Source organism: Athene noctua, chromosome 31 (genome assembly GCF_965140245.1).
Source record: "Athene noctua chromosome 31, bAthNoc1.hap1.1, whole genome shotgun sequence".
Taxonomy (NCBI): Eukaryota; Metazoa; Chordata; class Aves; order Strigiformes; family Strigidae; genus Athene; species Athene noctua.
In genome coordinates this window covers 98,579-110,997 of record NC_134067.1, presented here as the reverse complement: position 1 = coordinate 110,997, position 12,419 = coordinate 98,579, and the positions used below count along the sequence as shown (strand labels likewise).

At 50.6% G+C, this 12,419-nt stretch overlaps 1 protein-coding gene across 1 annotated transcript; it reads right to left on the bottom strand.

Moving 5' to 3' along the window:
* Positions 1-214: 214 nt before the first annotated feature.
* On the bottom strand, positions 215-6,701 carry LOC141972180 (scavenger receptor cysteine-rich domain-containing group B protein-like). Its single transcript, XM_074930018.1, has 7 exons — positions 6,600-6,701; positions 5,057-5,083; positions 3,652-3,981; positions 2,911-3,240; positions 2,232-2,561; positions 1,355-1,684; positions 215-515 (listed from the first exon to the last, which is right to left on the bottom strand). Exons 1-7 carry the CDS (start codon positions 6,628-6,630, stop codon positions 481-483), a joined length of 1,413 nt encoding a protein of 470 aa, XP_074786119.1. The 5' UTR covers positions 6,631-6,701; the 3' UTR covers positions 215-480.
* Positions 6,702-12,419: the final 5,718 nt, after the last annotated feature.

Sequence of the window (12,419 nt, the reverse complement as noted above, 5' to 3'; positions counted from 1 at the left end):
ATACCCTTCTCAAGGGTATTATGGCTGCCCTTGTTACTGGCCTGAATGTCAGTGGAGGCATATGTCTCTCTGCAGATCTGAGATGCTGATTGGTATAAATATCGCTCATATTCATTCCTCACATAAATATTCATCATGTTGGACCTACAGCTCCCTGCCAGGTGTGTACCCAGGCAGCAGAGGCCCATGAGCAATTTATGAGACAGCCAGATGCTCAGTTTTAGGGGAACTTTATTGATACTTTGTGATATTTGCTTTTCGGTGGGAATAATGTGTTGAGGTGAGTTTTCCATCACTGGAGTTATAACTGAGTTTGTAGATCTTTCAAGGGATGAGAGAGAATGGTTTGCCAAACCCTGGAGCCCATTATGGCAGACTGGTGGTTCTGCAATATCTCTGCCCTTTGTCTCCTCAGCTGAATCTTGCTGGCACGTCTTTCTGCAGCAAGATGAGCATGGGCCAGTGGGGCCAGTCGGGCACTCACGGTGCTTCTGGATTCTCCAGTTGCTTGTTAACTGCAGAGAAAGGGAGCAAGGTAAAGCACTGTCTGCTCCCAGGAACTGCCTGACATCAGAACTGCCTGCTCCTGAAGAAGGTCTGCAGGTTATTTGGAGCTGTCAGGAACCCAGCACCTGAGCTTTGGACGGGGCTGTGGGAGCCAGGACAGGGCTGTGTGAAGTGCAGACTCCAACCCTGTGGCACAATGCACGACTTGAGCCAGGGGACTGCGGCACGTGGTCCTGACAGCATGACCCTGTGCAGCGCCCAGGTGAAAGCCAAGACCCTACAGCCCTGCTCCTCCGTAATGAAACCAGCCAAAGGCCCCCAGGGTTCCTCCCTTCATCCATGCAGGGCCTGTCCAGCAGGGCACGAGAAGTGAGGAACTCAGCTCCCAAGAGCTTCAGAGAGTCCAACTCAGACATTTACTGAGTATTGACGATGAACCGATACAGATGCATCTCGCCCCAGCTACTGATGCTCGTCATTACCTCCTGTTCCGCCCTACCTTCCCTCTTTCTGCCCTTTAGGAGCTTCGCCCTACACAAAGACCCCTTGTCAGCATCTCCACAGAGGAATCCATCCCATAGTCAAACTGTCAGCGGTGTGTTTGCCTCTGCTCTGCTGCTGCCCCTCTCCCACCAGCTGGTCCCATCACATCCATCCTAACCAGATGCTCTATATTCCGTACAGCTCCCTCCTGTATCCATTTCCCTGCCTCCACCAGAATTATCCTGAGCTGGGGGGACCCTTTGTCCTGTGATTCCTGCTGTGCCCTGCAGTCCAGCCTGCTGGCTCTGCTAGAAGCGTTTGACCCTGTCCCCACACCACGTCAGACGCCACAGTGATGCGTTACCTGTACAAGTAACACTGGCGTCCTCCCCGTGATAGCAGTTGTGTTCACCCCACGGCCTGGCCTGGCAGTCGAAGATGCTCTCTTCCGTCCCGTTGCATTCGACATCATCCAGCCAGATGATGTCTGACCCTCGACGATAGCGGGCGCTTCCTGGCGCTGACAGCGGTGATCCGCAGCCCACCTGCTTGCACACCACCTCGGCGTCCTTCATGTCCCAGTGGTCATCACAGATGCTGCCCCACCGGTTCTCGTGGAGCACCTCGACTCTCCCAGCACATTTGTTTGGGCCATCCACAAGCCGGACTGGCCCCCCCTCAGGCAGGTCCACCTCTGCACCAGTACCCAAAAAATAAATGTTACGTCCTGCACATCCCACGGCCTGTGGAAGGCTTGCCCCCTCAGCAGAGGCTCAGGTGTCTCTGAGCACACCAGGGATATGGCAAGGGCTTCTCTGGGGTGGGAAGGAAGACAGAAAAGCCTGGGAGAGGGGCTGTGGGAAAAGGGCAGGAGGAAGCTTTCCTGGTCTTCATGGATGACTGCAGGCTGTACTGTCCGTCTGCTTCAAGGAGCCTGCTGATGGCAACCACCCTGCAGCCCACAGGCGGGACAAGGGACCGCAGCAGTCTCAGGTAGGAGAGGATTTAATGCTGCCCCTGGGTCAGCTACATCCATGTGTCCTCCCAGGTCACGGGACAAGCACTGCACCCAGGGATGGGGTGAGTTAACAGCCGTGTCCCTCTCCTGTTCCCACCAGCAGACACCACAGAGCTGCACTGGGGCTCAGGGCCAGTCCTGGCTCGGGCAGGGGGCATGTGTGTGGTGGCATCTGCCCCTCCTAGTGCCCAGCATGTGCAGGATGGGGGATGGAGGGGGTTACCTGAGCACTCCACGCTCGCATCTTCCACGTGGTTGCAGATGTTGTCTCCCCAGGCCTTCGTCTCACATTCGGTGAGGGACACTTCTGTCCCTGTGCAGTTCACATCACTCAGCCAGATCTGGCCCTTCCCTTCCCCGTATTTTGACTCCCGAGGGGCTGATAGTGCTGTCCCACAGCCCAGCTGCCTGCACACAACCTTTGCCTCCCGTAGATCCCAGTGGTCATCACAGACAGTCCCCCAGATGTCCTCGTGAAGCACCTCGACTCTCCCAGAGCAGCGGCTGGGGCCACCCACCAGGCGGACTGAAGAGGAGACGGTGATCCCGGAGTCTGCAGACACATCCAGAGGGGGATGCTCAGGTCCGTGTGCATTCGTGTGCATCCCCCCTCTTCCCCAGACATCCCCACCTGCCCTGCACACAGCAGCTTCTCCTCCCTAGCTTTCTCCACATATAATGTGCCAGAAGCACAATGGCGGGCTTAACATCAAGCCTGAGCTGAAGAAAAATGGCCACAGAGCACCCCAGTGAGCAAAGACAGAACCTCCCAGACTGAAGCCTTCTTCTGTGGCATAAGGTCCGCAGGCCACCAGCAGGACTCTGCAGGAAGCCCTTGCCCCTGTCCAAGGTTGTGCCACCCTAATGCATGGCTGGCAAAAGTGGGACAATGGCAGGATTACCTGAACAAATTGCACTGGCATCTTCCTTGTGGTAACAATTGTGGTCCCCCCATGGCCTCGCTGGGCACTCAGAGAGAGCGGCTTCCGCCCCTGTGCAGTTCACATCATCCAGCCAGATGGTGTCACGTCCTTGTCCAAACTTGGCTCCAATGGGGGCCAGCACCGCATCCCCACAGCCCAGTTGCTTGCACACAACTTGAGCATCATTTAGATCCCAGTCGTCATGGCACACGCTGCCCCAAAGCTCTTTATGAAGCACCTCAACCCTCCCAGCACATCGGTTTGGGCCTCCCACCAGCCGGACTGGCCCTGGCTCAGGTATTTCTGTTCCTGCCAAAAACAAATGAGGGAGAAGTTCTGGAACAAGTCTCTGTGCCACCGACCACCTAGAGAAAGCAGAATCTCACATGATGCACTCTGTCTCTGCTCACCCCAAACACCTGTCAAAGGCTCCCTTCCTAAATACTGGCTTAAGAAGAAAGGTTGAAGGGAAAATATTATCAGCACGGAGGCTGTCAGGGGAGGGAGGGGACTATTTGTGTCCTCTCCCAGCTCTGCAGGTTATTCCAGGTCCAGGAGCTGTGATGCAACTTCTCTGGGTCCAGTGGGGTGGGAAGGTGGAGCTGAACAAATTCATCCAGCACGCCTGAACTCCTAACTGAACGGGTCAGAAATTGCACCCTGGCTTATTTGAGGCAGAAGGGCCAATGTGGCATGAAGTAGGAAACACTTGGAGGTTACCTGAGCACTCCACGCTGGCATCTTCCACGTGGTTGCAGATGTTCTCTCCCCACGGCTTCGCCTCACATTCGGTGAGGTTTGCTTCTGTCCCTTTGCAGTTCATGTCACTGAGCCAAATTTTGCCATCCCCTTCCCCGTATTTTGACTCCCGAGGGGCTGATAGCGCTGTCCCACAGCCCAGCTGCCTGCACACAACCTTTGCCTCCCGTAGATCCCAGTGGTCATCACAGACAGTCCCCCAGATGTCCTCGTGAAGCACCTCGACTCTCCCAGAGCAGCGGTTGGGGCCACCCACCAGGCGGATCTCCACTTTGGCTGTGTTTACATCTTCTGGAGAGAGAAGACACCCCATGGTGAAGGCAGGGAATGAGAAAGAGGGCTTCTCCTGCCCAGTGTGTCTGTTTGTATTGACAAACCAGGGGGAAGAAAAGCCCAGGGTGTTCTAGCATCCCAAATCTTCGGTGGTTCGGTCTTGAGCTGGGAATAGCCAAAAGCTGCAGGTGTTTGTGGGACCGTAAGTCTGTTCTGAGATACAAATCACAGGGTCCATTTTCGGCTGTAAAGGGAGAGGTATAGCCTCCCCCCAAATCTACTCCAGCATTTAGGTTCTGGGTAAATTTCCCCACAGTTAAGGCCAATGTCTCCCAGAAAATGCTGCTACAAGGACTAGAAGGAGGGTGGAGAGAATTGAGATATTTCTACCCCTTCCCCAAGTTGGGTTTGCTCAGCTATTGGCAGCAGTTGCTGGGTGTTGTGACCTACAGACAAACAGCACTCGAGAGTGGAAAGGACCCACTCAGTCCTGTTCTTGTTGTTGAACCCACCAGGACACACAATTCTTCTCAAAACCTGGCTCCAGCTGCCAAACCTCTGATCACAACACTGTTTACCACCCTAATATCAAGAATGAAATCTCTCGAGATACGTTGGCCCCTTTGCACGGATATGGGGTGTAGAGGGAGAAATTCAGGGATGGAAAAGTGCCAGGGTATGAAACCCTGGAGCACCTCCACACTGGCTCTTGGAGCCAAGCAGACACCAGGCATTCCTCCCTCTCATGGAGATCAGACCCCAGCATCGAGGATATCCCGACTTATGGTTTAATTTTGCTAAAATGAGCAGCTGTTTTGGATCATACCACTCCTTTCACCCAGAGATCTCCAGCATGTACCAGCTGCACTTCACAGAGCGTACAGGAGGTAAGGAGTCAGGTCTTCTCCATCAGCTAATCAAGAGAATGTGGTTTACAGAGAGATCACTGGCCACAGAAACAGGTTTCAGATCAAAGTCTCTTGGCCCCAAGCAGCACATTTAAATATCCAGCTCAGACCCAGCATCATTCTGGATGACATTTTGTGACAGCTGTGTGTGCTGACTCATGCACCACTCTACTACAAATACTGACCTGCCAGCAGGACTCCTGCAAGGGAAGCTGAAATAGAAGAAATACAGGATGTTAGTCTGAGTCTTGTGAGATTCAGGACAGGAAAACACCAGGCACGAGACAAGGCTCTGTGAGCTCTGTCAGGGCCCAGCATTGTTCTGTCTCCCAAAGCCAGCTGTCAATGGGCTGTGCCTATCCTAGTGCGTGTCTGTGGGACTTTCTTGGTAAAGCGATCAGATAAGGAGACAAAAGCTTAAAAAGCCCAAGTCTACTGGGAAAAAAAAAAAATTGTTTGGGCAGACAATGTGAAAATACTGTAACAGAGAAGTTGGGATTCCTCTTGTCCAGATTCAGTCACCTGAAAGTCAGTGTCCAGACAGATTCTATTCTATTCTATTCTATTCTATTCTATTCTATTCTATTCTATTCTATTCTATTCTATTCTATTCCATTCCATTCCATTCCATTCCATTCCATTCCATTCCATTCTAATATTAGACGAGAGGGTGAGGTAAATGCTGAGAGGGAAAGCCTGAGGAAAACTTGCCAGGATCTGTTTTTCCTGGAAACTCAGGAGAAGGGGACTTTGTACCCACTGTAGAAGGTCAACAGCAAAGAAGACCTAAACACAAACAACAATTTCTGCTCCTAAATATGGCAGTCGGGCAAGATCCCAAGCACTAACCAACAGCTTCAGGCAAGGGCAGAACATTGACACCAGGACAAGCATTAGCGTTATTGCCCAGATAAGTCTTTTTTCCATCTGCCTTTTGTTTGGTTTTGTTTTGGTTTTTTTTTAGCTACTTTTAAAGTTTATGGACTGAGATCCTAATGGTTATCCCCTTTCTCTGTAAATTCCAGTTGCATTCAGGTAACATATCATCTTGGGAGCCTGAGGTGCCTGTCCACGTGCCATAGCCACCGAGGATACTCAGTGCCTCTGCCCATTGCCGCCAGGTCTGGCCTTATCCCTGAAGCAGGGAAAAAGGAAGATTTAGGGAATAATTTTTTTATAATGAGGATGGTGACTCACAGGAACAGGCTGCCCAGAGGGGTGGTAGATACCCCACCCCTGGAAACATTCAAGGTCAGGTTGGATGGGCTCTGAGAAACCTGACCCGGATGAAGATGCTCATTGCAGGGGATTTGGACTAGATGACCTCAAAGGTCCCTTCCAACCCAAAACACTCTGTGATTCTACGAAGCCACAGAGACTAGGAACCCACAGGAGAGAAACAGGGGCAGGGAACTCCACCTTGTGTGCTGCTGTCTTTGCTCATGAGGGCTGGGATTCAGTGCCTGAATGACACACTTCTCAAGGTATTGGTGGGGCAGCACCCAGCTCTCCTCCTGTGGCTGTCTAGTGATGTCTGAGGGGACCCGAGTATCCACACTCAGCTATCAGATACGGATCAAATACCACCGATTGCATCTCAGTTCCTTGCAATGTCCCATTTGCTTTGTGCCGTGGGTTGTAGAAGAAGCAATAGTGGAAGGGGAGAACCATCGGCAGAGAGATGACGAGCCAAAAGCAAAGCAAAAAAAAAATTCCCACCTCACTTACCCCAGAGACATGCCAGGAGGATAAGCCTCATGTTGGTGGCAAAGATACTGTGCACTCGTCGTCTCCACAGGAGAGGAGGACAGGGAGGAGGCAGGACCTGCACCTAAGGGACTGGCTATTTGAGAAGTCTCCCTTGTCACGGCTCCTCCCCTCCACCCCAAAAACCTCTCTCCATGCCCCGTGTCAGGTGCCCAGCAAGTATGAGAAGCCAAGCCTCTGCCAGGAAGCGACTCTTGTGCCACGCGCATCACGTAATCTGCGGGATTGTGAAACTGAGCTGTTTCGGCAACCTGATGAGCAAATAAGTCCTCCCAGGACAGCCAGTTCTGGAGCATCAGTTGCAGGGATGGGGGGAGACAGGGTTTTGCAAGTTGTCTTCCAGGACTGGCCTCAGGCAGCCACAGAAATCGGTCAGTGCCCAGGCTTAGGTGGGACGATGGGCATGACCCCAAGCTGCTAACACAGCCCAAGAAGATGTACGAAACCTTTTCCCCTGATGAAAGCGGCGTCTTCCAAAATGGACAGTTTTTTTCCCGATATTCCCCCATGTTTGTCCCAAGAGATGGGAAGTCTTCATGAAATTTGGTTGCAAGGTTTGTGTGTGTTCACAATCCAGTTAAATTTGAGTTGGTGTGAGACCTCCTCCTGGTTTTGACAAAGCCAGATGTGCAAGCCGCAAGGTGCTGCGCCTGGACGGGACAGCCACACGGCTGGGCAGGGATGCAATGCTGCTGCTGACGGGGTTGGGATCTACCTTGTGCCAACTGCTCTATCTGGAAAATGCATTCAGACACCTTGAATGCTCAGCAGAGACCACCAAGCACGCCTTAGAAGGCAGCTGCAGACACCTGTCTGACTCCCATACTGGAGATGGCTAAGGGGGAGGAGGCCCACGGCGGGCTGATGAGGTGGATATCCTGAAGAGAAGGAGATGTGATGCTAGGAGAATTGCACCGTGCCCTCCACTACTCAGCAAAACCCCCGAACCCCTCTTTGCATTTGCACCAGCTTTCTGGGCAAGGCAGGCCTGCAGGACCATAGCGGCGTGTCGTCTCTAGGGAGCTCAGGGCAGGAAGCTGCAAAGCAGCTCAGCTGAACACAGAAAATATACTTCACTGCTGAACAACCAAAATATTAACAGACAGGAATATCTTTCATCCAAGGGAGCGTGTGTTGGATAGAAAAGTGTTTGTGCAGCTCTGAGGTACTCCTTAGACTGTACAACCCAGGGACTACTTGCAACACCTCCTTTGTCTTCCCCACGCTAAGGAAGAGTGTGGAGGCACCCTCTGGAGATGACAGACAAGAGCCCTGGCAGAAATGGAGAGTAGGAGTGGGTGACAACTCACAGGGAAGACGGAGGGCAGGTGTAGCAAGTCTTTCCTTTGCAACAGCTGGTCCAGCAGATGAAAGATGAAGGTGATGGGCCAGAAAAGCAGGCCTGAATAAATACAAATCTCAGCCTGTGGAGGACCATGGCCCTCTCAAAGACACGCATCACTCCAAGTTAAAGTCAGGTCCATATTAAATTCAGTATCAAAGCTGTGTATGGTGGAAGAGAACATTGCATTCAACTGAGAGCAGATGAATCACAGAACAGTTTGAGTTGGAAGGGACCTTTAAAGGTCGTCTAGTCCAACTCCCTGCCATAAGCAGGGACATCTTCAACCAGGTCAGGTTGCTCAGAGCCCCGTCCAGCTGGGCCTCGAATGTTGCGGGTTGACCCAGCGCTGAGGGATCTGGTGGAGTTGAGAACAGTCAGTGTGAGGTCAATGGTTGGACTGGATGATCTTCAAGGTCTTTTCCAACCCAGATGACTCTGTGATTCTGTTTCCAGGGACGGCACATCTACCACCTGTAGCAACCACTCTCACCGTAAAAACGTTCTTCCTTATATCCAGTCTGAATCTCTCCTCTTTTAGCTTAAAACTCTTACCCCTTGTCCTATCGCAACAGGCCCTACTAAAAGGTTTGTCCCCATCTTTCTTCCAAGCTCCCTTTAAGTATTGAAAGTCCGCAATAAGGTGTCCCCAGACCCTTCCCTTCTCCAGGCTGAACAACCCCTACTCTCTCAGCCTGTCTTCACAGGAGAGAATACAGATGAGCTCTGTACCTCAGCATTTGAAGACTGTTCTCATCTGTTTGCTTAGTTTTCAGTTTTGCCCACTGAGGACATTTTCAATCTCTCCATCTCTGTCCTGTTTTCCATGCTTAGATAACTGTTACTGCTGCCCTTTTGGCCAGTCTCCAGGAGGCCAACAGTTGGCCAACATCCTTCCTGAAAGCTGCTGCACACTCCCAGCCACTGCTGTGCAGAAGAGACCTCAGGACTCCTGGGAAAAGATGACAGGCACACAGGTATCTCATATGCAAGAGGACCCCCTGTTCCAGAAGTCTCAGGTGAGGTTTGCTTTTTTCGCAATACCCAAGGGTTGTTGAGCTACAGCCATTTGTGCTTTGATACTGATCCTCGGGTTCTTCCCGCTTGTGGTGAGTCCAGCCAGTAATTCCTGGTTTGTATTTGTACAGTTGATTACTCACTTGATAGCTGATCCCAACAAACCTGTTGATAACACTTGGCATCCTATCTTATAGGCAGCTACAAATAGAAGTATTGGCTTTGTGCTCAATGTTTTTCCAGGAACTGAATGTAGGCCAAATCCTCTAAAACTCAGGCAGGGGAGATGAGAGGGCAAGTTGCCCTCTGTGTCAGTGCCCGGCTGTGGTGTATGGAGTGATATGCCTGCGGGTGGATGAGGAGCCAGCTGAGAGCTTACGGGTCCGGAGTGAAGGGAAGACAGGGGACATCATAGTGAGGGTCTGCTCCAGGCCACCTGACCAGGAGTTGATGAGGCCCTCTATAGACAGAGAGGAGCTGCCTCATGTTCACAAGCCCTGGTCCTCATAGGGAACTTCAGTCACCCCGATATCTGTTGGAAGGACAACACTGCAGAGCATAAGCAATCCAGGAGGTTCCCGGAATGTGCTGATGAAACTTCGTTTCCAAAGTGATAGAGGAGTCGAGAGGAGAGGTGCTGTGCTGGACCTTGTTCTCACCAACACAGAGGGGCTGGGGTGGGGGGTGAAGCTTAAGGTCAGCCTTGGCTGCAGGGACCATGAAATGGGGGGAGTTCAAGATCCTGAGGGCAGCGAGGAGGGATCACAGTCAGTTCGCTACCCTGGACTTCAGGAGAGCAGACGTCAGCCTCTTCAGGGATCTGCTTGGCAGAGTAATGCAGAATAAAGCCCTGGAGGCAAGAGGGGCCCAAGAAAACTGGTTCATATTCAAGGATCATCTCCTCCAATCTCAGGAGGGATGCATCCCGACAAAAAGGCAGTTCAGTAAGAACTTGGTTGGTGTTCGCAGAGTGTTTGAGAAGTAAATATTGGCTTTGGGTGCATAGGACAGTTGTTTTTTAAGACAGCCAACTAAAGCAGCAATTTCCCTTTCATCCTGCTTTGTTTTTCAAGCAAACAGAAGAGAAAATAGGATTAAGAAATGTTTAAACACTTCAAAGAGGAATGTGAACCCACCCCTGGGTAGGAGGTTAACAGTGGGAACAGGGAAATTGAATTAACCCTTGGGACTACCCACCACCTTCCTTGCTTCGAGTTAAGAAACAAGTTAAGCAAAACTAAAAACTACAAGGAAAATCTCGAAAGTATTACCATTTTTTTTTTCCTTTGCAATCAGCGCGGGTATCTACATTCTTCAGAACAGACCTAAAAGAAATCTATCTGGTTTTTCATAATCAACTGTATGCTTGTCTACCTCTAAAAAGTAAATATACTAGCCTAAGTAATTATTAAATTAATTATTAAAAGGAATTAATTATTAAAAATAATCAAAATAAGTAATTAGATAACAAATATGTTTGCAAACACCTTGGCGTGGATGAACTGTTAGTTAAAAAATGGCATCATCTGTATTTTAGAAATACATATTTCAGCATATTAAAAGGTATTAAAACATTCTAAGCAGTGTTTGGTTAGTTAAGATATAGAGAAAACCAGAAATAAATATATTCAGTTTTAGATATTTTTAAGTTTTCTCATTTAAAAAAACCCATCCATGCTACTGGGGGAAAAAAGAAAAGGTAAAAAAAAAAAAGGCAAAGAAAGGATTTTAAACTGCAGCCAGGGCATTTAAGTTAAGATGCAAGGAAAAGCTTGTAATTATAAAGATTGTCAAGTGTTAAAAATATTAACATAAAACAATTCCAAATCAAACTTTTCATGTTGAAATTAATAGCAATGAGATAATATTTAAAAACTAAGAATGAATGAATGCATGCTAGCCTTTTAATAGTGATGCGGTGTGAATAGAATAAATTAATTTCTTCAGCACTAAGGTTTTAGAAAGAAACCTGAAACTTACTCAAACCAGAATCCACAGCAATTTAGAATGAGTTAATTAATTAAAGTTATCGCTTCAGAATTAATTAAAGTAATAATAGAGGAGTGAAGCCTCATTGAAGTAACCCCATTTGTGCTGAAGCGGGACAGACATCAAACACATCACGCTTCCCAAGAGCCTGGGCAACTCCTCCGCTGCTGCAGATCCAACAGGACATCGTCCCCAGTTGGGTGGAAAATTAGAAATAAATAAATAAAGCAGAAAAAAAATCAATATCCATTTTGGACCAGTGTTTTTGAGATCTTGCCTGGAAGGGATGCACTGGTTAAACAACTGGGCAGTCACTGAATGGTTAATCAAAGGTCGAGATGGCAAACATGGTTTGTCTTGGCATCAGTCAAGCTTTGGGTCTCCTCTGGAGGCGTCCAGTGGTGCCGAGGGTGGTGGGAGCAGCAGCGTGTCCGGAGAGGATTGTGAGGAGCATCAGGGCCCACGGGGATGTGATTCCTGTCCTTCCCCGCTGAACGTCACGGGAATGTGGCGACTTTTCAGTGCCTAAAAGGTGCCACCCTGCCGGCTGGTTGGCATGATGGTCCTCTGTTGGGATGGACCTCAGTGAGGCCCGTGTCACCAGGTCATCATGCCTCAGCCTCCCCGTTTCCCCACACCAAACCCCTCTGGGGATCCCGAGGAGGCAGCACGTTGTGTTGCAGCATGAGAACGTCCAAGCAACGTGGGGAGACACGGAGACGTTGCTCATCTGGGATGGGTGCGCTTCCGAGCACCTCCCTCACCTCCTCTGACTGTGGTTATCTGCCACCTAGGTTTGGGTCTTTTTCTATTTTTATTTTTTGAAATACGGTGTGTCTTTTCAGCCAGCTCCTGCACTTCTCTCCTTTCCCTGCCCAGTGCAGTTCGTGCTTCCTTGTTTGCTTTGCCTCCAGGCAGAACCAGGTCCAAGAGCTCTGCCATCCCTGGTCCTTCGAGGCGGTCATGGCCCTCTCGGGCCAAGGGCAAGTCTTTGGGCTCTCAAAATATTTGCAGAAGGGCTGACGGGGACTGTCTGCGCCGCGGGCTCGTCCCGCGTCCTCCAGCGCCGACGCGGGGCTGGGCGGCGGGAACGGCTCTGAGGTCCCCTCAGGGAAGCCAAAGGGCCGTTCTGGTCAGTGGGGCAGTGACCCAAAACCACAAACCCTGGGGGGCTGGATGCACCGGGCCCACACGCACACGCGTGTCCCTGCATCCACACAGATGCTCCGGGCATGTTCCTGCACTGTCCACGTGTGTTCCCACACACGCTCTGCCTGTTCCCTTCACTCCCATTTCTATTCTCACACACACGTGTCCCTGTGCCCCCCACACGTGTCCCTGTGCCCCCCACACGTGTCCCTGTGCCCCCCACACATACACACATGTGTATGTCCCTGTGCCCACACACGTGTGTGTCCCTGTACCCACACACA